Genomic DNA, 26,818 nt, shown 5'->3' with positions numbered 1-26,818 from the left:
TTCCACTTTATAGACTGCACATATGTACATATTACATTTATTTATTGTACATACTACATTTATTTATTGACGGACTGCACACACCATGTTCACCCATTCACTATGTATCTTTTATATCTCTATTATGGTTTTTATAATTTTTGTATACCTTTGCCTCTCCCGTGTTTCACTCTGTTTGCTGATGTTGCTGCTTTGACACCTGAATTTCCCTCCGGGGATTAATAAAGGTTCATCTTATCTTATCTTATTAAAATATAGTACTGTATTGTATGCGATATATAGGTACATTTTCAAAATTCAGGTAAATTCTCAGTTGCGGGCCCTAGTCAGTGGAACAAACTGCCTCTTCACAGCAGATCTGCTCCCTCTACGGAGTCTTTCAAAGCACAGCTCAAGACCCACCTCTTTTCTTTGGCTTTTGAATATACTTGAATTGTGATTACTAATTGGCCTTTTATAATGCTCATTATAACAGTCTTTTACTCATGGATTTTTATCTTGGTCTCTGTCTGTAGATGTGTGTGATTTTGTTGTCTGCTCTGTTGACCTGTTTTTATTCTGCCTAAAGTATTTTGGTCAGCTCATGTTGTTTTAAATGTGCTATAGAAATAAATTTGACTTGACTAAATAGTCCCACATTTTCAAATAGGGACTATTTCAAACAATAATGAATGCATTACAACGGTACATAGCAGGAATAGAATATTCAAACATGTAATTCATATGTACACAAGCAAGACATAAATCAGAGAAGCCCTTGTTTACATGGAAATTGGCCTAAACATATCTGAGCATTAAAATATAGTACTGTATGTATGCGATATATAGCTAAAAAAGTTTTCAAATAGGGACTTAAATGCACATCAATTACTGAGATATAATTATAATATCCTTCAAAAATGTAATTTGGTCTACTGTCTTCCAGTGTGTTTGTACAGATCTATGGCATGCTTCATCAGGCTGTAAAAGAATATAACGTCACGTGAGGAAACCCCTGTTCGTACAGTTGAGTGACAGGGCTCTGAACCAATCGCATCTCACAAGCCAGAGCCCTGCGACCTGATTGGCTCAACGCAATTCTGACGTCACCGCTGCTAGCACATAAATTCTCCGCGCCGTCTCCATTCAGTGCTTTACACAGTATGGCCGGCGATATTAGCTAGCACTCGCTAACGGTATTCTCTGCAAAAGGGAAGACGGTAACTCAAGAAAATTAACACCTGGATTGCTTAAAAGGACTGTACCTCAATAAATTATAACGGATCAAGAAGAAGGAATCAATCACACAAGTTGTAAAACCGTTTTACAACCGAGAAGTTTAAATATTTTGTTGTTGGGTGTCTGGTTGTCTCATGATGGAAGATAACGGTGCACATTTCTTCGAGGGGACCGAGAAGCTGTTGGAGGTTTGGTTCTCTCGGCAGGACGAGACCAAAGGAACCGGGGACCTCCGGACCATCCCAAGGTTTGTGTCCTCTGAATGTCTCAGGTGTCTTCTTCTCAGCCCTCAGCAGCAGCAGCATATGGAAACTGAGATACCGGCCACATGCTTGGCTTCGTTCCCGCACTTCATTGCGCAAACACGTTACCAGTTTAACGTGATAACATGTTATTATATACAGAAACCATTTATTCTGTATAACCCCTAGTTCGTCCCCTGCTAGGCTAGCTAGTTAGCTTGTCAGGGAGCCACATTCATGTCACCAGAGCCCACTACCATAGCTGAGAGAGCTATAGCTAACACAGCCACTCTGAAAAATGGCCACCTCCCCCTTTTACCAGCTCCTCTACCGAGCTGAGTCATTCATTCTTCACCGAGGAGTTACATGGCAGTTAACGTTTTTAGCGTGGTCAACTCACCTGTTTATGGAGAGCGTTATATATATCTCTATGGTTACAAAAGACGTGTTCTTGACAGTAACCTGGCAACCCGTTTATAGCTAACAGTTAGCTAGCGTTAGCTCGTCCCTGGGAGAGTAAACGTACACACACAGCCAGCCGTCTGCTGCTGCTGCTCTCCAACTCACTAAACAAGGCCCTAATGTTAGCTTCATTAGTGGGCTCATTTTGGTGCCTACATGAGGCTGGCTGGGTCTCTTTTATTGTCTTTTATTTCACCTTATCGGTGCGCAGTGTTTTATTGCCCCCGCATTGGTGTCGGGACGTCGTTTAATTACATTACACCAGAGAGCTAACACAAATACTACTATACATGTACTATACTGCTTGGTTTACGTAGCCCAGCGGGCTTTGCTTAAATAAATGCGTTGTGTGTTTGTTTTGCTGTTAATGGGGAGGTTATATTTTTTTCTGCGTCATTCAACAACGAGGGGGGGCCTCGCTCTGAAGATGTCAAGCATGTGGTCGCCTCGTCGTCACCGCGTGTTGCCTCCAACAGGAACACGCAGGCTAGTCACAGATCACTCACATGTTAGTTTCTGGGATTTGTTTTACAAATTAAGAGAGCGTGGATGCGTCAAAATGTACATGATCACCGTGATTTACAGAGACACTGAGTGAGCCAGGGAGTCTGTGTCGGTGTTATGGGGGTTGTGATCCCGTGACCGATGATGGGGAAAGGTGATGCTATTATGATGATAAGATAAAACATGCTGGAGGTTACACTGGAATTGCATGTAGTCCTTGTTCCGGTCACGTTTCCAGCCATGTTGTCACACTCCTCCCAGTTGCTCTGATTGGTTACAGGTTCTCCCTACTGGGATATGCTTAGGGCCTTGGCTGCTTTCAAAGAAAAGGGCATGTCTGGTGTGAGTGATAGGACAGTCAGAGAATGTGAATGGATAAAAAGGCTGTTGACATTTGTTGCTGTGAGTCAAACACTGAGGAGCTTGTGCCAAGTAGAACAAAGTCACCCATAAGTGAATAGATTGAAATTATTTACGTGAGCCGTGTCACTGTTTGATTCCCACTGAGGTAGTTTGGCCGGGACTGGTGTTGATTCTTCAGTGTGACAGTCGAGCAACTGGAGGGGTGTTAACAATAGTGTTCACAGAATAATTTACAACATCAACAGCTGGTTAGAAATCATCTACCCCCACCTCCCACAGCACAATCCTCTCTTTGCTGGTTTAAAAACCAGTACACCTACATTTTCTGCCCAGTCTAAATGGTTTAGGGTTTTAAAACTGGTTGACACTACCTGTTATCGCAGTGCTGTTTTACTAAGTGAATGGCCTGTGGCAAGGTTCAAGGCTAAATCTGCTCTCGCTGTGTATGACTGACTTTTGTGGTCATTAACCAGATCACAGAGGTCAGTTTAAGAAAAGTGTGTTGCCGTTCGGGTGAATGAGGACCGGCATTAATTTACAGCCAGAGGGCAGATTACCGGCTCAGAGGGACACTGTCAGTGGATCAGGCTCGCTGGATGTCAGCCAATGTCCAAATAAGTCCACAAGGGCATCTGATTCACAAATGTGGAGCTCGCTCACATTACCTCCGCCGTCCTTCCTCAGGGCAGTCTGCTTCTGGGGATTGTCAAGCAACTACTCCTCAAGGCCAGTTAATGCTATCACATCTACACACTTCAAAAATGTGGCTACAGTCCCTCTCTCTTTCATGAATCTGTCATCTCGCTAAGCCATGTGTGTGTGTGTCTCCCCCCCCCCCCCCCCCCGTCTCTTGGATGAAACTCTCTGGTAGTGTTTTAGGGGGGTCCTTTCCTAGAGACCACCCTTTCTTTGAGGAACATCTGATCCTGCTGAGCCACCAGAAATAGCCTGTGGTGTACATTTCACACTGAAACGAGAGCTGACCCAGGTCTCCAGTAACGTTGTCCCTCTGGTATGAAGCTGGGAAGCTGGCATGTGGCAACAGCTCTGATGTCATCAAGAGAGAGAAAAAAACAAGAGTACATACATGTGGGGTTTATCCTTGTTTGTATAAAGGGACAGCCCGTTAAGTTAGTTCAACAGATGAAATGCACGATAAGGGCAAAAAATGTGTAATTTACGCAGAATTGGCTGTACTAAAGGTTAAGCTTTGACTGGTACATTTTTCACTGGCAAATGTGTACCATGAAAACGCATTTTAACCAGTAGAGGTCAAATGCTTGAGGGTTCTGTAATTCTGATCAGTCTGGCACAGTATTGTGCTTAATTCTGCTTAATCTAATTGTAAGTTTACAATTCTTAGCCTGTAATGTAGTTGTAATGGCCATAATAAAAACATGATACCATGCTAATGGTAGCACAACATACATGCTATAATGAATGGTGCTAAATGTTGAGCTGTAGGGGACTTAAAGGGGACATCTCAGGCCCATTTTCAGGTTCATACTTGTATTTTGGGTTTCTCGAGGGGCCTGTATAGGGCCTTGGCTTTGGAATTGGAGGGTCACCGGTTCAAGTCCCTGCATGGGACCAAGTACGGAGTGCGGACTGGTAGCCAGTTTGCCTCCTGGGCCCTTGAGCAAGGCACTAAACCCCCAACTGCTCGGTGGCAGTCCGCTGGCAGCCCTATCTTCTTCTACTAGTGGCGGTATATTCTAATGAGCCTGCGTGTGACATAGGAAATAGGGTTGTAATGGCTTTTCATGGTACGATAACCATCTCAGAAAATATCACAGTTTCATGGTATCACGTAGGGATGCACAGATACCACTTTTTTTCAGACCAAGTACAAGTACTTACATTTGGGTACTCGCCACACCCAGTACTGATATGAGTACTTCTCTGTGCCAAAAGACCCTCGTTAACAGCCAGCTGGAGGGTGTGAGCGACACACGGCGAGCTGGGGAGTCCCGCATACGAGGCGGTGCGCCGCGACCGGCTGCAGGTCGCCTTGGGGCGACGGTGGCTCGCGGCCGCAGCTTTACAGCGCTCCCCGCCCGGACCTCGCCGCACCGTGGACAAAGGGCTCGCTGCGCCCTCTCTCCCCGCCGGGGCCCGCCCCCTGCTCCCGGTGCGACTGTCGACTGGGGCGGACTGTCCTCAGTGCGCCCCGACCACGTCGTGCCGCCGGATCGGGCCTCGGCCCACGTAAAAGGCGCCAGGGTCTACGCCGATGTCAGCAACCCACCCGACCCGTCTTGAAACACGGACCAAGGAGTCTAACGCACGCGCGAGTCAGAGGGTGCAAGCAAAACCCCATGGCGCAATGAAAGTGAGGGCCAGTGCACGCCGACTGAGGTGGGATCCCCGCCCAGCGGAGTCGGGTGCACCACCGTACAGTGGTATCGGTGCCGTTGTATCTAGCTTGTCGTGAAGGAGGCTAAATAATGCTCCAACTCGCGCTAAATTTTGCAGAGGAAAAACTGTCATGGTCATTTTAAAAGGGTTCCCTTGACCTCTGACCTCCAGATATGTAAATGGGTCTTATGGGTACCCATGAGTCTCCCCTTTACAGACATGCCCACTTTATGATGAATGATGAATCACATGCAGTTTGGGGCAAGTCATAGTCAAGTCAGCACACTGACACACTGACAGCTGTTGTTGCCTGTTGGGCTGCAGTTTGCCATGTTATGATTTGAGCATATTTCTTATGCTAAATGCAGTACCTGTGAGGGTTTCTGGACAATATTTGTCATTGTTTCATGTTGTTTATTGATTTCCAATGATAAATATACACAGACGTTTGCATAAAGCAGCATATTTGCCCACTCCCATGTTGATAAGAGTATTAAATACTTGACAAATCTCCCTTTTTAAGGTGCATTTTAAACAGATACAAATGTGCGATACCGTGGTATACTGTGATACTGGTGTACTGTTAAAAACCTAAAGGGGAGCCAAATCTGATTGGCTTGATGAATCACATGTTTTCTGATGTAGACATTGTCTTATTTCACAGCTTGTGGGTTGGTAGACACTCCAGATACCCAAATGGATGTGCATAAGCACTAAAACAGTGGGATTTCATGATGAATCTCCTTTAATGTAATACTACAATGTTCAAAAATTCCAAAGGCTCACTTTCTAATCTTTCAACATGGTGGCCATGGTCATAAAGTAAGATGGTGTGGGACTATAGAGCTAGCTTTTGCTTTTAGCCTGCTGTATGACTTGATTATTGTATTGTCTTTCTTTGTGGGAAATTAGATTTGGAGGTCTACACCATGCAGGCAGTGTGGGGTTTATTTATGTAGAAGACATTTTGTAGCAATGACGCATAGTTTTGTCCCTCGATCATCTGTATGAGGTGTTCCTAAAGGTTGGTTGGTGGTTAGTGTGTGTGTGCCTTTTATCATTATGAGATGCCTCACCAGTAGGGTTGGGTACTGTTCACATCTGAACCGAATGTTCATTTGGAATTCGGTACCCAACGGTACCTTTTTTCAGTACTTTACTCCCTCTGTAATAACAAATGTCAGTTGTAAAAATATGTCCTAACTTCTCAATTGCAATGGGACATGGGCCAAAAGTAAAAGTGCACACCAAATTTTCCCAAAGATAGTTTCTGTCATTTTAGGTAGTACATCGCTGATGTATGTTCAGGTGTTCATTTTTCTGATAAGTTTGGTTTTAATTAGTTATATGATGCTATAAAAATGGGATGTGACATCATATTACTTTAACTTTCCATAACCATCACGAGTTTGTGTAATAGAACAATCGTCAGTTTGATCATAAATGTAGTTATAGAGGTATTATGGTGAGTTGTTGTGTCTTTCTAGCCAAACTGCTACCGTGTCACTGACGTAGCAGCTAGATGGCTCTCACGCTAACAAGTTGCGGCCGTGATTGGCTCGTGCGGGTGAGCCTCCAAATAACGTCAAAATCTCAATGTCCCGTATCCAGGATATTTTGGCTTCACTTTTTTTACAGTGGGAGGAAGTGGATATGTGACATCCATCTTTTATATACAGTCTATGAGCCAGACTGATTACATGTCACCAGCAATTCAGGATATGTCAGTGGTTTCATCCGAATGACAGACAAGACTAAATCAAATGTCTAGAGGCCTATTACTGTTTATTTCTGTCAAATATGCTCAAAGTGACGTGGCAAGATTTTTATGATTAACAACCGCAACTTTGATCATTTCGTTGGTGCTTCCCATCTTTAACATGATATGGGTGTTACTTAAATGCAGCATTTGTGTTGGGTTGTTATGGAGATGAAGCAGGGGTGGCATGTAACAAGAGTCCCAAGCCACAGTTAACGTGGGGAGTTGTGGTTCTGTAGTAAATGGACGTGCATTTTATATAGCTCCTTTCTAGTCTTCCGACCACTCAAGGTGCTTTATGTCAACATTCACACACTGATGGCAGAGGCTGCCATACAAGGAGTCAACCTGCTCATCAGGATCTAATCTAAATCCTCATTCACACACTGATGACTTTAGGAGCAATTTGGGGTCAAGTATCATGCTCAAGGAGCACAGCCAGCCCCAAAGTAGTAGACCTGGACAATAGTAGTGTCCAGGTCATGGACCACCTGGTTAACTGAAGCCCCCAGAGAATTGTTATTTTTATTTTCTGCCTATATTTTGGTATTTCTGGTGGAGTGGAGGCTAATATAAGCGTGAGTGGCGGTAAGATTTGGCAGATGCATGTTCTCTAGTGGTATGCTGAGGTGTCCACCAAAGCCATGTGTGAAAACTATTTGTGATATCTAGCTTTTGTTTCTGTAATTTCCTCTTTATTTATATGCAAATGTAAATGCATAGAACGGGTGGATGTAACTAGTCAGCGAGTAAATGTCTTTCTGTTCAGACCTGCTTCCTGACCAGAGCTGTCGCTGCCTGTTAAGAGGATCTGCTGACAGGCTAGCGAGTCACCGAGGCACATTTCTCGTTCAGTGTTCCCCCAGAAAAGACTGTCTGTCTCTGAGGGTGAACTATGCATCGTTTGCTGCTGGTAGATTCTCCATTGAGCGTCCCAGTCTCTCTCTCTCTCTCGCTCTCTCTCTCTCTCTGTCGGCCCGGGCTGCGCTGTGTTTCCAGGCTGCCCTTCTGAGGTTGTGATGAGAATGTGACGCAGCTGCATTTGCACAGCAGCTGTCTGTGAGCGCTGGCTGTGTTGCCTGTCCCCCCGCCTGTGATTTTCAGTTTGCTCAGGAACGATGAACTGGGTCCAACATCCAAACAAACCCCAAATCCAAAGACGGGTCTATTCCACATCCATTCCAGATTACCGCTCGTATGTTTCCTGATATTTCCCCTAGCACCCTAATCCCTCCCTCCCTGTTGTGACATTACTGTAGAGGAGGGTGTGCTCTCAAGACATGGTCAAAACAACTCCACTTATTTTCCGTTATGTGGCGGTTAGTGGGATTGTCTTCCATTACCACCAGTGTCAATAAAATGTGGTAAATGAATGTCAAAGTGCTAATTGTTGCTTTTTCTCCCCCCCATTTCTCTTCTTTTTTTTAGGTTTGAGTGGGACAAACTTTTGGAGAATGTGCATTGTTTGATCATAAGTGTGACAAAGTCTGACAAGCAGGAAGCTTATATACTCAGGTGAGTGCTGGGTCTTTACTGTTTATGTCCTACTGTTTTCCTAGTACGCAGGATTAGACAGCGGTCACCTGTAAGCCTCTTGCCATTTACAGCACAGTCTCTCAGGTGACGAGGCAGTCGTACATTACATCAGCCTTCATTGTATCCAAAGGGGATGTAACAACAAGGGTACAATTTCAAGGACTACACTATCTAAACAAAGGGTTGATTGGGCACAGGGCTGTCAAAGTTAACACAATAATAACGCGTTAACGCCACTAATTTCTTCAGCGCATTAATGCAACTTGCTATTTTTATGGCACAAATTGGTACCAACCATGTCATACTAGCTTGTCAAGAAGGAGGTTAAATAACCCTCCAAACTTGTGCTAAATTTTGGTGAGGAGAAACTGATACAGACATGACCACTTTATGATAATCGCATGCAGTTTGGGGGCAAATCATAGTCAAGACAAAACACTGACAGCTGTTGTTGCCTGTTGGGCTGCAGTTTGCCATGTTATGATTTATGCTAAATGCAGTACCTGTGAGGGTTTCTGAACAATATCTGTCAATGTTTTGTGTTGTTAATTGATTTCCAATAATACATATATACATACATTTGCATAAAAGCAGCATATTTGTCCACTCCCATGTTGATAAGAGTATTAAGTACTTGACAAATCTTCCTTTTTAAGGTACATTTTGAACGATTAACTATGGACAATCATGCGCTTAATCGCAATTAAATATTGCAATCGATTGACAGCCGTACTCAGTATAGACCTGGAGTCGGGCTATGACACCAGAGTTATCAGCACTCGACACAAGCAAGATGCATTCTTCCGTAATCATTTGAAAGAATCAAACAAGTCTGACAGGTAAAACAAATTGCCGTTGCCACCGGAAAGCGATTTCACTACGCGCGTCACGATAATTACGCTATCGACCTATGACCTAGATCATTTTAGCTGACCTTGATATTGCCTGTTGTGTCTACATGTCTGTTTGTTTACAGAGGAATGTCACCAGCATTTTAGCCAACATGATGTCAGAATAAACAGCAGGGTTTGTCTACTATTAGGAGACTTGGGCGCAGCGCCGGAGCGTGTTCAAACAGAATTGAATGAACAGAAAGAAAACTATACTGACACACGGTTTGCTTCCCCCTACGTCTACTTGCTGTGTTTCACCGTGGGCGGGGCTCAGACACACACACACCAGATACCTGTACTACAAAGCAGGATTTGCGGTTAGTGAGGTAACTTAAATGGTAAATGGACTTGGACTTATATAGCGCTTTTCTAGTCTTCCGACCACTCAAAGCGCTTTACACTACATGTCAGTATTCACCCATTCACACACACATTCATACACTGATGGCAGAGGCTACTAAGGTGCCAACTTTGCCCATCAGGATTTAATCTAAATACTCATTCACACACCGATGGCTATGCCTCCGGGAGCAATTTTGGGGTTAAGTGTCTTGCTCAAGGACACATCGACATGTGACCCGGAGCAGCCGGGGATCGAACCACCGACCTTCCGATTGGTGGACAACCTGCTCTACCCTCTGAGCCACAGCCGCCCTACTTAAGGGTTAACCCTTCAGGGTTTTCAGTCCTACGAAGGTGGGTCACTTCTTACCGGGGTAGATCGCCATGATGCTGAACAGCTAACCTGCTCCGGAGCAGGCTATGTTCCAGATAAGAGATCAACTTGTTTAAAAGTACCACCTACTGACCAATCAGAGCTCAGATTGTATGATAATATTACACAAATACGAAGAAGTTACGGTCATAATCCAGACTAAAAACAACAACATTTTAAACTGATAAATGCAGGAAGCAGCTGGATTTATGCTGGGGGTGTTTACCGCTTTGAATTATGTTTTTCATATTTATTTTTTTACTTGCTCTCAAGTCTGTTTCACACTGCCGGAGACGGGGACGCAGCTGAAAGAAGGCTGAAATAGTCACACGTCACACAAGGGCGTAATGAAGTGTGATAAACTTATCCATAACACTTCTAATAGCTATTTATATACTACTGCCCCATCTAGACGACTATATCTGACTTTTGAGTGTTCCGTTAAATGAATAAGACTGTTAGTTTACGCATTCACACATCGGGAGTTTTTTTCTTTTTGCCAGCTGTCCTTCCGGCATTTGGCAGCTTCAACTGTGTTACTTTTAGCCTGGATTAAGTGTTTAACTTCTTCGTATTTGTCTAATATAGTTTGCTCTTCCTTTGTATAATGTGCCGCTCTGCCTGTCTGTGTGCAAGTCAGTAGACGTGTCCTTGTCTGTGATTGGTCAGATGCTCAGAGCCAGACTGAGAAACCCCGGGTTGATTTACCGAGTTGATAACCACCGTCGTAGGACCGTTTAGCGGGATCTCGGTTGTTAGGGGTTAGTTCAGCCAGATAACGAGAAGATATCCTGGGTATGTTGAACTCGCTTCGTAGTACAGGCCTCAGGTGAAGTGAAGATAACGTCGAGGCTAATGGGTGTTTTTCTATGACTCTCTTTACCCCTGTGCCAAATGTTCAATATTTATTTAAGGGCACTTTTTGTTAACAGAGCCAGAGAGTCCGCTTTATTTATTGTTCTGGTTGTGTAGTTTTATTTTATTTAAGTTTTATTTATTTAAAATATTTTAATATTTCTTTTCCACATTCCAATGTCTTAAGATTCTTAAGAATTAAAAGTTGATTGCTCTTTGAAAGGGTGTACTTGCATTATTATGCTATTATATCATCACATCAGTGGCATAAAATGGCCCAAAAAAAAATAAAAAGGACAAGAAATCTGGCCGATACTGACTCAAATAACTGGATTCGGGTATCGGTGACAACAGAGTCGATCTATTCATTTTAATTCTATGTATATCTATATACTGGTATTTTAATTCCTGTTTAAGTTTTGACCAATTTGTTGCTCCATTAAAAAGTTTTTCACAGATTGTTTACGAAGTTGCTGGTTTATATTTTAATTACAATTCAATACATGTAAGTATTTATTTGGTACTTTTTATTTTACAAAGGTAAAAGAGCAATGTAAACGGTCTGTACTCTGTATCGGCCAAAGCCCCGCAGGTATTGCTATCTATCGGTGCATCCCTAGTGACGGGCCTAGATCTCGGTTGTTATCGCAGTCAAAACAACTAGTTATGCGTCACGTCTAAATACAGACTGCACTGCAGGCAGTATACAACGAACGACTCATAACCAGGGGGGAAGTAGTATAAACAAATACTTGACGGTCATTTCTTTAAACCCACATTGGTATGAGATGGGTGGGATGTCCCACATTATACAAGCATGTTGTCTACCAATGCATTCAAAGCATGCCTCCCCTGTAATTACTGCTGCCATGTGGTTAAAGCCTCTGTGTGGCAAGTTGAAACACATTTCCCAGGAATTTTAGTTTAGCTACTCTGGCTGACATCTATGTGTACAAGTGATGTATATCCCATTCACTGTTAATACCTGTTAGATTGCACCATTAAAATTCCCCATTTGATGACTCACATTAAGACAATTATGTGTCATCTTTAGGTATGCAATTGAGCCATTATCTTATTAGATATGTGTCATACATTCCCAGAACAGAAATGTGAACATTGGATAAAGCCAGGTTCAAAATTCTTGTTTCATTTTGTTGACATGTTAGTCAAAAGGTTTTTACAGAGGGAAGTTTGGATATCTCTTTTTATCGCTCCATAAATCAGAAAATACTGTCAACAGCCATAAAGAAATCTGTTTCAATTGGTCAAACGAGCCATTATCTTTGTAAATATGTGCTATTTTGCATACATTTCCAGAAGAGCAATCTAAACATTGAATAAAGCCAGGGGCTTGTTTCATTTTGTTGACATATAAAAGCATTTACACTCCGGAGGCGTGACGGTTAAACAACACAAAAATGCAAAATACTCAACCTGTGAATATTTTGCATGAAAACTATTCACATCGGCAGTGATGCAAGTTTGCGACATTTGCAAAACTTGTTCATTAAAAGGTTTGAATAGATCCTCTCAGGCAGAGGACCAACTACCGTGATCCTACTGACCCAGAGCAGCGTCTGGCAGTCTGTCTGAGCTAAAACTGTTGTATAACCTAGACTACTGGAAGCTATTTTAGTTTCCTTCTAGTGAAATGCTCAGTGAATTTGCCTCTGGTAAACAGTTACAGTGTATATGTCAAAAGCTTTTATTGTGAAAGGTATGAAAGGAAGTTGATTTGGTCTACCTGCCTCTGTCAAGGTTAAACGGAGTAATGAAGTTTGCCGTCTTAATTTAGACTACGGAGCCTCCGTGTTGTTGTACACTATATTGTACGTTTTGAATTTGTCTGTTCCGCTCAATGTGATTAGTTGATTCCTTTTATTCGCGGTGCGAAACCTCCGAAAAATCGACTTTGTTCGCACAAAAACAACATTCAAAAAACGTGTGTGAAGGTCTTTAGGGTCAAAGGTCTTTTCAAATTGAATTTTGGATATCTCTATCACCCCATAAATCAGAAAATACTGTAACAGCCATAAAAGGAATCCAGTTTCACTATGTTTCGATACATATAGATTCTGAATATTTGAAACGGTTTCAAAACGCATTTTTTGAAGTAGCTGCACTTTCTGCTCTCTCTTCCTCTTATCTCTTGAGTTTACACACACACTACTATTTGTCTTGTAATGAAAAATCTAAAATGTTATGCCCTCAATGTTGTCAATTTTTCCCCGAGGTATCGAATATTGATATTTTTCAAGGTATTGTATCAAAGTTGGAAATTCCAGTATCATGACAACACTATCAGAACAAACCCCTCTGTGAAAACCTTCAGAATATAGATAGGCATGAAACTGGAAAGTTTGGTGGATGCAACTGCTAGTCTGAGGGAAAAAATGGCCTTTAAAGATATGGATTGTAAAATTAACTAATGCTGTGTTCACACCAATAGCGAAGCGAATTTTCGCCTTGCTTCACTCGCGCAAGTTGGGACCGCCGGTATCATTTGTGTCCATTCGCGCTAGACGCGCCGGAGAGAAGGAGCTTGTCTCCATAGATACCAACAACTTTTCTTTCCGCCACCATCGACCATGGAAGAAGTAACCACTGTTGCTGCTTTGTACATGTTGTAGAAGTCCCAGATATGTCAGAAAACCAAACGCCGTCGTGTCTGACTTCATAACATCACCCAGCGAAGAGCTGTATTCACATAAAGTGCCATTGCACTGACTGTATCTGGCAAGCCACATGTCGCTACTGCGGTATGAACCCAAAATAAACAGATTGTGCTGTGATTTAATTGCAATAAACGGATCAAAAGGATGCTGAAATAACTACATAATGATGCAGATTTGTAAAAAGTCTGAATTCATGCTTTATCAGGTCTGTCTGCAAGACGACAAGTAAACAACTTTTAAATTGCTTGTTTTCTGAATGGAGTTTGGATGGATCAGTGACAGACTATGCAGCTGCTCCATCAACACTCAACATAAAGTCATCTAGGCATAAATACGGCAGCGACGTTGTTGTTTCTACCATAGACAGTCTGGTTTATATACAGCGTTTGGTCCAGTCTGTACAGATATGATGTACTATGGTAGCTCTGGGTATTCGCCTCTTTGCATTGACTTTGTATGTAATCGCTCCGTGCAAAAATTTCGCTTCGGTCTTTGTTGTGAACACACCATTATAGATATCACCATGAAACTTCCCAGTTGATTTATTATTTTGTATGATTTTCTGAAAATGTAATGTTTAAATATGCAAATGAGGCATTATCTAATACTAACTGTTGGTGAATTCAGGAGAAATCTAGAGACACAAAGTAGTAAAATAAACACCTAAATGTGTCTTTTGGATGTGTTCTGTCTGCTAGTCTGAAAGAAGACATGTTATGGAAGCAAAATAGCCCAAAATCTCAAAATCTGATCAGTAGTAGTGTCTCTCCTTAACTCCTAATCTTGAAAATGTTGGTGCTAAGGGAGGAAAGATAAATGTCCAACAACAGAACAAATGTTGCCTGCCGAGCTCCCAAATCAGTTTGTGCCTGTTCTTGGATTAGATCTATTCTGTAAGATCAATGGACCTGCAGTGATAAAAGCAGTACGTGAGTGGAATAATCACTTGTATTATAGTGAGTACAGATGTTTCACACACCTCTCTGTGCTTCTTTTGCCTCCACAGTGAGAGTAGCATGTTTGTCTCCAAGAGACGTTTCATTTTGAAGACATGCGGAACCACCCTCTTACTGCAAGCACTGGTGCCTCTGCTGGAACTCGCCAGGGAGTACTGCGGTTTTGATGCCATCGAGGTAAGACGCACACACGGCACTGGAGTTAAAAACAAGCCTCATTATGAAATACAACACCCTGTAATTTCTGTAGCTATTATGTATGTTTGAATGTATAAACTGTTTTCGCTGCTCTCAATTTCACAATGTCTGTGTTTAAGCGCTGCACTGAGTACTGTATTGTCATGTCAACACAGTTGATTTGCCTGAGGCCTGCAAGCTCTCTCATTTTCCTGTGCTTTCTGTTTTTTGCAGAATTTCTTCTACTCCCGCAAGAACTTTATGAAGCCAACCCATCAAGAGTTCCCTCATCGAAACTTCCAGGAGGAAGTGGACTTTCTCAGCCAGATTTTCCCAAGTATGTAACATTATAGGGTCTGAACAGCAGCCTGCCTTTACGTCGGTCCCATTGTTCCCTCCTGAAAACTTATTTTAAAGAAACCGGAACGGTACAAAGCCTCCAGTGGGGCTGGGTATCGGTTGGATTTGAACCATTCTTGATTCAGATTCTTTGAGGGGGTTCAAAACGGGTCACGATTGTTTGTTTTTTACTTTTAGACTACACAATTTATATTCATTTATATTCACAATTCACTTCAAACTAAGTTTTTGGAACTTGCTGAAGGACACAGAGTCCAACATACGTCAGACCATTAAATACAATACAATCAGAGACCCCACGATACCATCTTATTATCATTTAAAGTATTGCCATAAGATATATTGTGATTTATTACCTTTTTTCAACCGCAAATTCTGCAGTTTGTCAACATCTGTTTTATCTAATATCATACAGTTTTCATTCACATATCTTAAGGTCAGAGGTCAAGGGACCCCTTTAAAATGACCATGCCAGTTTTTCCTCACCAAAATTTAGCCTAACTTTGCAGCGTTATTTAGCCTCCTTCCCAACAAGCTAACATGATACGGCTGGTACCAATCAATTCCTTTGATTTTTGAGTTTCATTTACCAGTTCAGATATCTTCACTCTAGCTTTAAGACTGAGCCCGCTACGACCTCTGAAAGACAGAATAGCGTCCGCCGGGCCCGCCGGTGGACCAGCGGAGTGTTAAGAGGTCAATAGTTTATTTAATAAAAGATTGATCCTTGACGTCCGTGTATCAATACAATATTGCCACGCAAAATATCGCGATACTATGCTGTATCGATTTGTAAATCAATGTGAAAAAAAAATAGAATAATAGTTTTATTCAAGTAATTTTGCTTCATGAGTTCTGTTACTACGTCTGCTCTACTGTCTGAGACTTGGCTCTGTCTCACAGTCCTGCAGAGACTGGCAGTCTGTTCACTTCATATTAGAAATAAGCGGTCAATATATACAACATAGGAGTCAAAACGCAAAAGAACATTCATTGGTGTCTTGGAGGAAAACATAGGAGTGGGTGAGAAGCTGCTGAGAGCTGCTGTAGTGTGTGTTGAGCGAGAGAAAGAAGGTGGCGGCGCTGACAGCAAACAGGTGGCGGCAATCCGCGGTCCATGGCATACAGCCTAGTGTTGCACGGTATACCAACACAAGAAAGGTATCGCGATACCCTGCCATTAAAAACACTACGATACCCCTTTTTATTAGTACCGATACTTTAATAATGACAGTGTTTTAATACGAGTTGCGTCAATGTACAACCGGAGGGCCATGTGGGCATGCAGCGCTTTGCTTTAGAGGACGCCGTTAGGATCGGGATCCCGCGAGAGCAGGAAGTTATAACTTTGCTGCTGGTGGAGCGAGCGGTCAGAAAATAAACTGTAGTTTCCTTCAACCAGAAGGATGGAGTCAACAAGTGGAGCTGAAAAGAAGATTAAAGCAGGTCATGAACCTCTCACCGGCTGCACAGTCTCACTCTGAGCTGGTGTCTCTTATCAGCAGAACGCCCTTAAAAAACAAAACAAGGAAAGAACAGTGCGGCTCTAAATACCGATCAAATGTACCGATAACATTTGATTCACCATCTTTTCTGAATCTGTCCAAGCATCTCCTGTCATTCTGCAAACACATAATCCACCAAAGAGCACGTGTTTAAGGGGTTATTTTACCGTGTGTCTCTGTAACGTGAAATGGACGAAGAGGAAAAAACATTCCAGTGAGAGCCACTCTTCTCTCTCTTCACACCACTTTGACACAACACAGCTCTTTCTAACAGTTACTGTGGTGTCTTCCTGATTTCAGCAGCTTTTCTCTCATCAACTTCTCGCAGAACTTCATCTGAATTTATTATCGTTTTGTGATTTTTTGTTTTGGCCGTCTCCCTTGCTGCAGTACCACTCTCCACCTTAACTAGTACTGGTATGTCGGCGGGGGCGCTGTTTTACAAAAAAAGCCTTATTAAACACCTTATTTAATATGTGATATCAGAATCTGAAATACTTTATTGTATTAATTATTTTTTATATTTGAGAATAAAAAATATATATATGTGCATTATCAAATATAAATGCAAATATAAAATTAACTATCAAAGAAATCACATAAACTTAAGTATAGGGGTTATCATAAAATACCATTTTAATTAATACATTTTTGATTAATAAAAAAGAATTTTAAGTTCTATATTCTGTCATCTATTATTCCATTACTTTTCCTGATGTTTTAGATTTTTGCCGTGGTATCGAGATATTTAGGCAGGGTATCGTATCAAAGTCAGAATTTTGGTATCGTGACAGCCCTAGTACAACCTAACCTAGTTAGTTTAGGAATCGATAAGCAGAATCGAAATTTTAATTTCTTAATGATGCCTTTCGGAATTAGAATTTTGGAAGCTATTCTCGATGTCCAACCCTCGAGCACATCTGTCGTTGGCTGAAGAAGTAGCCTTGTGCTCTAGGAAAGAAAAGCTGATGCAGTAATTCCATATTTGAGATTGCGTCTTGTGAGCGGTAACCATAGAGACAACTAAAACCTCCCTTTTGTTTTTGCTTCTTCCAGATGGTGCAGCCTACTGTATGGGACGTTTGAACTCTGACTGCTGGTAAGCAACACACACACACACACTCACACTCACACTCACACATACACACACTATTTCCCGTACTGGTTGAATCTTCATGTGTTGTCCACACAGTGCTGCGAACATCAGTGGAATATTCTCCTTTCTCTCTGAATAAAACGCCAAATCAGTAATAATACTAGAAAATGAAACGGAAGCCAAAGACTGCAGCTGATTTTAGTCTTCTAGGGTATTGCACAATTTCAGCCACAGCAGGATATTGCAACATGATCATGACTGTATCTCGTGCAATCATTAGATAGAGGTAAAAACAAAAAGGTCAAAAGTGTTTCCTGGGTGTTTGTGCTGGTATGAAAGTTCTTTGAGAGCCTCCTTTGCCGTCTTGTCCTCATTAAACACAGTGATGCTTAAAGGTCGACTCCATCTGCGCTCTTTTCCGTTGGCAGAAAGCAGCGACGTAGGTTAGCACAGTTGGCTAACGAAGGTTCTGAATAATGTGAATGTTAGCACTAGCTGAGTCAACGTTAGCGGTGCTAAGTTTGGGAATAACTGAAAGGATTAGTTCAGAATTTTTGAAGTGGGGTTGTACAGTAGGTATACTCCCGTGTTCTGTGAGGTTAAATTACTGTTTTTGTCAATGGAGTCTGGCAGCTTTGAAGAGAGCGTTATAACAGCTTCAGTTCCCCGTCGGAAAGGACTGTCTGACTGTATTAGAGGATTAGTTTTAGCCCCTTCATTTGCATAAATATATAAATGCATAAATACATTTAAAATCTATATGAAAAAAATAAATAAATGAATTTAAAAATTAATATAAATAAAAGGGAATTAATTAAACAGAAGAGTAAATAAATAAGGGAATTAATACAAAGATAAATACATTTTGAAGCAAATAAAAAAAAAAGATCAGTTTGTCACATTTTATCAATTAATTAATGACTACATTTATTTTTTTTATATATTTTTGCTACATTTAATGACATATTTATTTATTGAGTCATTTATTTTTGATTTTGTCAGGTTCCTACCTCCAAAAAAAAACATGCGTACTTCGACCAAAACGTGAATGTTCAGATCTGAATACATAAGGAACACCATTGGGAAGCTTAAGAATGATATAAAAAAAATAATAATAATAATGGACCCGACTTTTAATAACACAACCTTTCTCTGTGTGTGACCCGCAGGTACCTGTTTACCCTGGACTTACCAGAGTACTGGGAGAACAAGCATGCGGATCAGACGCTGGAAGTTCTGATGAGCGACCTCGATCCAGCCATTATGGACCAGTTCTATATGAAAGATGGTGTTTCTGCAAGTGATGTCACTCGTGTAAGTACATTCTCACCATCACACGTGTGTTCATTAGTACACACACGCGCCCGCCAGTAACATTACAGGAACAAGTTTAGACGGCTTCTCTGCGTTTCTTGTTGCAGATGAGTGGAATTTGTGACCTGATACCAGGTTCTGTGATCGATGCCACAATGTTCAACCCTTGTGGATACTCAATGAATGGAATGAAGACTGACGTGAGTGTCTTCTCTTTTTGTTCCGTCACCTTTTGACGCGTCAGCTACTAAAACATTTGTGTAATGCGGCTCTGCTTGTTGCCTCCCTATAGGGAACTTACTGGACCATCCACATCACCCCGGAGCCGGAGTTCTCCTACGTCAGCTTCGAAACCAACCTCTCCCAGACATCGTACGATGATCTGGTCAGTAAGGTGGTGGATGTGTTCAAGCCAGGAAAATTTGTGACTACGCTTTTCGTCAATCAGGTATGTTTTTAAAAACACAACCTCGCTTTCATTCAGCGGGATTTTAATCAAAGTTGTCACTGAGTAAATTCTTTTTTTCTTTTCTTTTTTGCCCCTGCAGAGCTCCAAATGTCGCAGCATCTTTTCTCCTGCCCAAAAACTGGAGGGCTACAAGCGTCTCGACCGCCAGTTGGCTCAATTCAACGAGTACAATTTTGTCTTCAACAGCTACGCCAAGGGCCGCCAGCAGAACCAGCAGAGCTGAGGGTTGAGGATGAAGAAGAGGCGTAAAAAGAAAGCCGGCCGCTCGGGGCAAGCCTCGAGCGGCCGGCTTCCCCTCCCAGTAGAGAGCTTGTCCTCCTCCTCCTCCTCCTCCTCCTCCTCCCTCCTCTTCCTCCTCCTCCCTCCCTTCTGCTGCTGTCGTCGTTCAGAATCCCCCGGTGCTGATGCGGTCGCGAGCCCCAGTTTAACCTCCAGTTTGAGTTGTTTGCATTGTTGTACCTGTGACTTAGATCTCTTGCATGAAAGCTCTTCTCTCCGTTTCGATATTCTAGCTCACTCTTGCTGTGATCTTGAAGTGCATGTAGAGGAATTAAACACGCTCTCTTCGAGGCTGTCCACCTGTGCCCAGTACGACGGTCCCTTCCTGCAGGTCTCCCCCCTCATCCCCCACAGACAAGGCTTCCGCCCGCACTAGACCAGGGCCCTGACATGCTCAGACTGAACCCCCGCATTTCAAAATTTCAAATTCGACCGATGCCATCCTCCACCTAATTTGCTCTTCTATTTATTTTTATGAATCGCGACCAATTTTTGAGTGCACTTTAAAAAAAATGGTACGAAAAAGAAGGCCAGCCTTTTTGTCTGAAGTCTAATTGAATGTATATGTCACGGTAAGCTTTCGGCCATTCTAATCGTCGTCGCGTCGTCGTTTTTGCCAAACGAACGCCATACTTGCTGTTTAATGTTGCACCGTTGGATAAAAGGTTTGCAGCTTGTTGGTCAAAGTGCACTAAAGCTAAAGACCGTCTGCTCTGCTGGGCTCTGAAGCTGACTCCCTCCCATCACCATTCATTCACTCACTCACTCACTCACTCACTCACTCACTCACTCACTCACTCACTCACTCACTCACTCACTCGTTCATTCACTCATTCATTCACTCCCTCACTCACTCACTAATTCACTCACTCGCGCTCCATCACTTCGACAATCACGTAGTGTTTCCCTTTTAAAGTTACACGCCTGGAAAATGTGTATGAATCATTTAAGACGTTGAACATGCGCACTTTGTTTCACCCAGGCTTTTCTTTACAGCATGCTGTATCTATAGGAAGCCTCTGGGTCTTAACCTCCCCCCCGCAACCCCACCTCCAGTCATATACAGCACTCTAGTTTTCACATGAAGTGGTTAAAAGGAAACTGAATGTAGCACAGGCAGCACCCCCCCGCCCCCGTCTTTCGAATGTACACATCTCTAGAGAAAAGCCTGGACCGGGTTTGTAGCTGAATGTACCCCTCCAGTAGAGCACCCCCCTCCCCTCTCACTCACACAGCTCACAATGCCCTCTGCCGACCAGCCTTTGTCCACCTCGCAGCAGGTCTCCCACCCCCCCCCCAGACTGTCAGCTGGCCCCCAGAACCGTGACATGACAAGCCGGCCCTCCTGGCTGCGGCCGCTCTGAATGGGAAATAATGAATCAGACACTTTTTGCTCAGTTGCCCAGCAAAGCATTTTTCTTTTTCCCACATAATATCCATCCTCTCTCTGTCTCTTTCCGCCCCATACAGAAATCTGTAAGCGCACAATAGAGGCCCCACCAGTCTGAGCATGCCAGGGTGATCCCGGATCATTCCACATGTAACCGCCGCATAAACTGCCATTTTATTACATTTATTGTGCCCAGACATTTTTTTTTTTTTTCTGCAGTGAATCGGTCGAAAATGTGTCTCCCCTAGCAGTTCTTTTTCTTTCTGTTTTCCCTTTTGTTGATTGAGGGGGAGAAATCCTGTGACACTATGGTGCATGTGACTACTAGTGCCGTGTTGCTTGACAGTGTAGTGTAGCGCCGTCTCTTCCTCCTTTCTGTCAGCGTGTGCTTCACCTTCCTCTCGTTCTACCAGCTGAAAGCGTATCCTGATGTTTTGGATAGGCGGGGACTTTTTCTTTTTTCCTTTTTTTTTAGGGGTCGTGTTAACTCGTATTAACTTATTTCAAGTTGTGGACAAAGAGCTGAAAGCAGGTTTCTTATTTATTAAACTAAGGGTTGGTCCTCTCTGCCTTGCCGTTCACTTCGGCGTTCACGCTGCTTCTCCTGCCAGAGAATGCACGTGTGACCTTTTGAATCGGCACGGCGGGAGTCTTAACCTGCTTTCAGCCCTGTGGTGCAGTAAGTTCCTGTTCTATGCGGTGATAGCGTCAGCACCTATAGCAGTGCATTCATCACCTAATGAACGCCGTTGGACCAGTAGATGAAGTCGGAGCAGTTAATGTAAGAACGAAGCAGTGACGTTGACGGTTGGAATAGTTTCGCTCTAGTTTGTCTACGGTGGCTTTTTGGAGTGGCTTCATTCTTTTCCTGAGGAGCAATCTCTGCTCTTACATAAGCTGCTCTCTCAACTCGCCGTCACATGACTGAGGTGATCTGCCATGACTGTAATAGGTCCTTATAAGGTCACACATTTTAAACCGTTCAAAAACTACCGAAGCAGTTTAACACTAACTGTTCCTGGATGAAGTACATTTTAGCCTTGTTGGTGTGGATCATTATGCTATTGTTTTATTTTTTTATACAGTGAACTCAAAATGCATTTTTGCAGTTGAATGGTAATAGAATTTTATACAAAAAATATTTTGTATTTTTGCTGCGGACCAATCTTCTTTCTTTTCTTTTTTTCTCTCTCTTCCCCCTTTTTTTTGTCCAGATGTTTATTTTGTCGTTTTTGTTCTGAAGTTATGGGATGACCTTTTTCAAAGCTAAATCATGTCTTTTATTTCCACTCTGACTAGTCCTCTGTGGATCTCGTCTCCAGAGGACGAGTCAGGGTGGAAGCCGCCGTCCCCCCCCCCCCCCCCGGGTCAGAGAGGGTGCAGTCGCAGGATGTACTGAATGAGAAACTTTGCTGTTCTAATTCTTTCTTTTGCTGTTCTTTGGATGGTCAAGATGTGCTAAATATATCTGTGCTACGAGCTTGATGCTTCAATAAAAAAAAGATACTTATCTGTGCAACTGTTGTGTTCTTTATTTGAAGGCTTTGTGGCATTTAGGAACAAAGATTTGTCTTTTAAAGGGACAGTGTGTGGGGATTTAGTGGCATCTAGTGGTGAAGTTGCAGATTGCAACCAACTGAATTAGCCCTCTGCTCACCCTTCCCTTTCCAAACGTCTCGGAGAACTACGGCAAAGAACGTATATCGCTTAGAAGTGAAAGTCAATTGATCGTTCCATTGCAACGTCAGCATCCAGCGGCAGAGTTACGCCTCCGCCATTTTGGACTGAAAGCGACTACCGGACGCCAGTAAATCGTCCACCTACAAAGTGCCGTACAAAAGTAAAACAATTATTTCTATTCTATTGTCATATTTAATGTCTCTACTGAAATGGCCTGTGTTGAACAATAAAATATTATAAATATACATACTATTATAACTATATACTTATTTATTTATTAAACCTTTTGCCTGGCTGCTTCCGAGAGGAGCAAAAAGTGAGCGATGGACATAAATGGAAGTTCAGCACACAGATTTTGAGATCAATCTCAAACTTCTTCATGTCAAGGATCCAAAGTGGAGTCCAACAGACCGCAGACCACGGATGTAGAAGAGGTTGTGTCCTGTGCTTTTGCCCTGCGTGTTAGTAAATAGCTTACGACTCCATTAAATTCTGTTTACATCATACTACTAGCACTACTAGCTACTGGCCGATAGTCGGTTGCTTTGGAGCAGAGACGTTAATACATCCACCCCGGTACAGGCTTACAGCGTACAGCCCATGGGTGTATTAGAAGATAATAAAAGCTGGCAGAACCGGATATGTCATATGAGCGTGCAGGGCGGTGTAGTTCCTATTCCGCCACCTATGCATTGGACCATCTTTAACCACAGGAATGGCGATAATGCCGTCCCACAATTACTTGCAGCAGCAACATTTAAAGCGAGTGCACACCCACGTCAATAATATCCGCCGTCGCATAATTACTGAGCCGAGTGAAGTGCAGTCAGATTCTCTGAGCACCGCGGTTGTCTTTTCCTCAGTCCTTATGAACTCTCCTTCACACCTTTCCTTGACCTCGCGAGGTTTTCCATCGAGGTCGAGGAGAAGTGGTCAGGAAAAGACATTTTTTGACTATTCGACGCAGCCTTAGTCACTAGTATGCATCAAATTTCAAAAACGCTGGAATCTACATTTCCCACAATGCAACTGCTGCTGCAGAGATGCCGTGTTTCTGATGACGTTCAGTGTACCACAGTCAGTAGGACGACGTGGAATCATCCAATGAACGTGGAGGATGGAATATATGAAGGTGTTTATGTGTATCTCCACAGGGCAAAAGAGCTTTACTCAGTTTTTTGACATATGAAACAAAAGTTTGGCCCTGAATCATGTGTTCTATCTTGTTTATCTAGAAGCTAAATATCTTCAGTTCCTCTGAATTATCCGGCTAATCCAGAAAACCAACAGTTTTTTCCATGGAAACTTTTCTCAGAATTCTGAGATAACAATCTCATTAATTCAGTAACAAAAGGGCAAATATGTTTTTCTCTATAAACTGGAGCTGTGGGGTTTGAGAGAAATTGGTAATGAAACCAAGTTGCATTATGGGAGATGTAGGATCCAGTGTTTTTAGAGTTTACCATACTACAGGCTAAAGGTCAGGATAGGTCAACCTCTGTTGCTTCACTGTTGATCATGTTTTTTAATCAGGGTTTCCCTTTAAGCAGCACAAACAAGCAAATGTTTGGTTCAGCACAGACTGGAAAAAATGGGGAAGGAGCAATAAGCTGCGTGTAGGCAGGGCAAACAATCATACTGTACATCATATAATAATAAAAAGAGAAGTAGAAGTAAATATAAAGATAGCTTTATGTGACTATTCATCATTGACCACATCCGTATACTGTACATGTATTACAACATACAACATGTATCACAACGATACAGATAAATTCATCCAACATCCAAATATCTTAAATATCTTAAATACCATTCTCCCTAATGAGGAGCTAGAGCCTAAAGTGGGAGAATGGGACCTACATTTAGATTATCAATAGATAAAAAATACATATTTACGGGTCTATTATTTATTTTATATTACTGTGACAATAAAATCTCCTTCAAACAACTGGATTTATTCACCAAAAACTGCATTTTACAAGATTACATTTGAACACATCGTGGTAATGTTAGGAGTTACAGACATGCCCACTTTATGATAATCACATGCAGTTTGGGGGCAAGTCATAGTCAAGTCAGCACACTGACACACTGACAGCTGTTGTTGCCTGTTGGGCTGCAGTTTGCCATGTTATGATTTGAGCATATTTTTGATGCTAAATGCAGTACCTGTGAGGGTTTCTGGACAATATTTGTCATTGTTTTGTGTTGTTAATTGATTTCCAATAATAAATATATACATACATTTACATAAAGCAGCATATTTGTCCACTCCCATGTTGATAAGAGTATTAAATACTTGACAAATCTCCCTTTAAGGTACATTTTGACATATAGACTTCACTTAAAAAATGTTGTGTTAATGTGAACAACAAAGATAATGTGTACAATCTCAGTGGATATTAACCAGAAAATTGAAAGAACATCTCACAGATAGTGTCATGTTTTAACCACTAGGTGGCAGTACAACATAGATGTCCAAGGTCCTGTGACTTATTCCACTGAAATTATATGTGTACTAATTATTGTAAATGCTAATGAGCATATTCTTCAGGTTTGATTATATTAGTTTGTATTTAGAGCATAAGCACAGGTAATATTCTGTATGTTATTACATACATCATACACATACAATCCACTCTGTGTTCTTGCATTGCATACAGCTTTTCATCCTTTTAGTGCATGTGTGTTTAGTGTATTCTACTGTGTGTTCATCAGACGTCTGCCACAAGATGAGCACCTCTTCTTGAATCTTGCCGGTCATTATGTTGCAGCACGTGTAGTCATTACTTGTTGATGTGTAGTTTCTGGACACCGCTCAAAAGACATGCATCTGGGCTGCATCTCTGTGTCTCTTGTTAAATGGTCGCCCCTGACAACTGCAAAACTATACCATTTCTAAACAACTCAGTCCTTGACAGAATGGGGAAATGCCACAAATAGCCCAGCTGCAGTTTTCTGATGTCATAGCTCGGATTAATGAGCTGTTTTAATTGTCATGTCTGCTCTGTGTTGAGCATTCTTGTTCCTTCACGATTTGAAAGAAAAGTAAGCCGAGTGGTACGGACATATATCATTATAGAAATCATTGGATGTACGCGGAAATAAAACGGAAAAAACACTTATTTACAGGTAATTAAAAGGGCTGTCATTCCATTACAATATTTAATCGTGATTAATCGCATGATTGTCCATAGTTAATCCTGTTTAATCGCAAATTAATCACACATTTTGTTGTCTGTTCAAAATGTACCTTAACTTGTCAAGTACTTAATACTCTTATCAACATGGGAGTGGACAAATGTGCTGCTTTATGCAAATGTATGTATATATTTATAATTGGAAATCAATTAACGACACAAAACAATGAAAACTATTGTCCAGGAACCCTCACAGGTACTGCAAGCCTACAACGGAATATTATGGCCACATTGAGGGAAAAAAAGAAAAATCGGAGATTTCGAGAATAAAGTCAGAAGTTTACGAGAAAAAAAATCTTAATATTATGAAAATAAAGTCATAAATGTACGAAAAAAAAGTTGTATTATGAGAATAAAGTCATAAGTTTACGAGAAAAAGGTTGTAATATTATGAGAATAAAGTCGTAATGTTACGAGAAAAAAGTCATAATATTATAAGAATAAGGTCAGAAGTTATCGAGAAAAAAAGTTGTAGTATTATGAGAATAAAGTCATAAGTTTACAAAAAAAAATCGTAATATTACGAGAATAAAGTCATAATATTATAAAGTAGTAATTTTACGTGTTATTTTAGAGGGGAATTAGAGTAGCGCGCCGCCTGTGTGAAAATGAGGAACGTGGAGCATCTTGTGAAGTTATACTTTAGTTTAGGTTTCACAAATAACTAAATACTTCATCTTTACTTATATGCTTTAAAAGCTGGTTTAAAGGCTAAAGCCTGGCCTAGCATACTGCAAAATACACGGTGTAGGGCGATGCTTAGTATTTCCTCAACAGATCTCAATGTGGCTGCCGAGTCACGAGGG

General features: G+C 41.8%; 1 protein-coding gene across 1 annotated transcript; it reads left to right on the top strand.

Moving 5' to 3' along the window:
• Window positions 1-1,119: 1,119 nt before the first annotated feature.
• Window positions 1,120-22,644, top strand: amd1 (adenosylmethionine decarboxylase 1). Its single transcript, XM_074616111.1, has 9 exons — window positions 1,120-1,465; window positions 8,335-8,421; window positions 14,590-14,716; window positions 14,951-15,053; window positions 17,638-17,680; window positions 18,847-18,991; window positions 19,099-19,191; window positions 19,284-19,439; window positions 19,540-22,644. The coding sequence occupies exons 1-9, from the start codon at window positions 1,353-1,355 to the stop codon at window positions 19,681-19,683; spliced, it is 1,011 nt and encodes a 336-aa protein (XP_074472212.1). The 5' UTR covers window positions 1,120-1,352; the 3' UTR covers window positions 19,684-22,644.
• Window positions 22,645-26,818: the final 4,174 nt, after the last annotated feature.

Source organism: Sebastes fasciatus, chromosome 18 (assembly GCF_043250625.1).
Source record: "Sebastes fasciatus isolate fSebFas1 chromosome 18, fSebFas1.pri, whole genome shotgun sequence".
Taxonomy (NCBI): domain Eukaryota; kingdom Metazoa; phylum Chordata; class Actinopteri; order Perciformes; family Sebastidae; genus Sebastes; species Sebastes fasciatus.
This window is presented reverse-complemented; position numbering and strand designations above follow the sequence as displayed.

Bases quoted from the DNA above. Each gene is read 5' to 3' on its own strand.
- amd1 (XM_074616111.1), top strand. From the start codon at position 1,353: ATGATGGAAGATAACGGTGCACATTTCTTCGAGGGGACCGAGAAGCTG. The intron at 14,717-14,950 runs GTAAGACGCACA...TGTTTTTTGCAG, and splicing joins GCGGTTTTGATGCCATCGAG to AATTTCTTCTACTCCCGCAA. The intron at 17,681-18,846 runs GTAAGCAACACA...TGTGACCCGCAG, and splicing joins CGTTTGAACTCTGACTGCTG to GTACCTGTTTACCCTGGACT.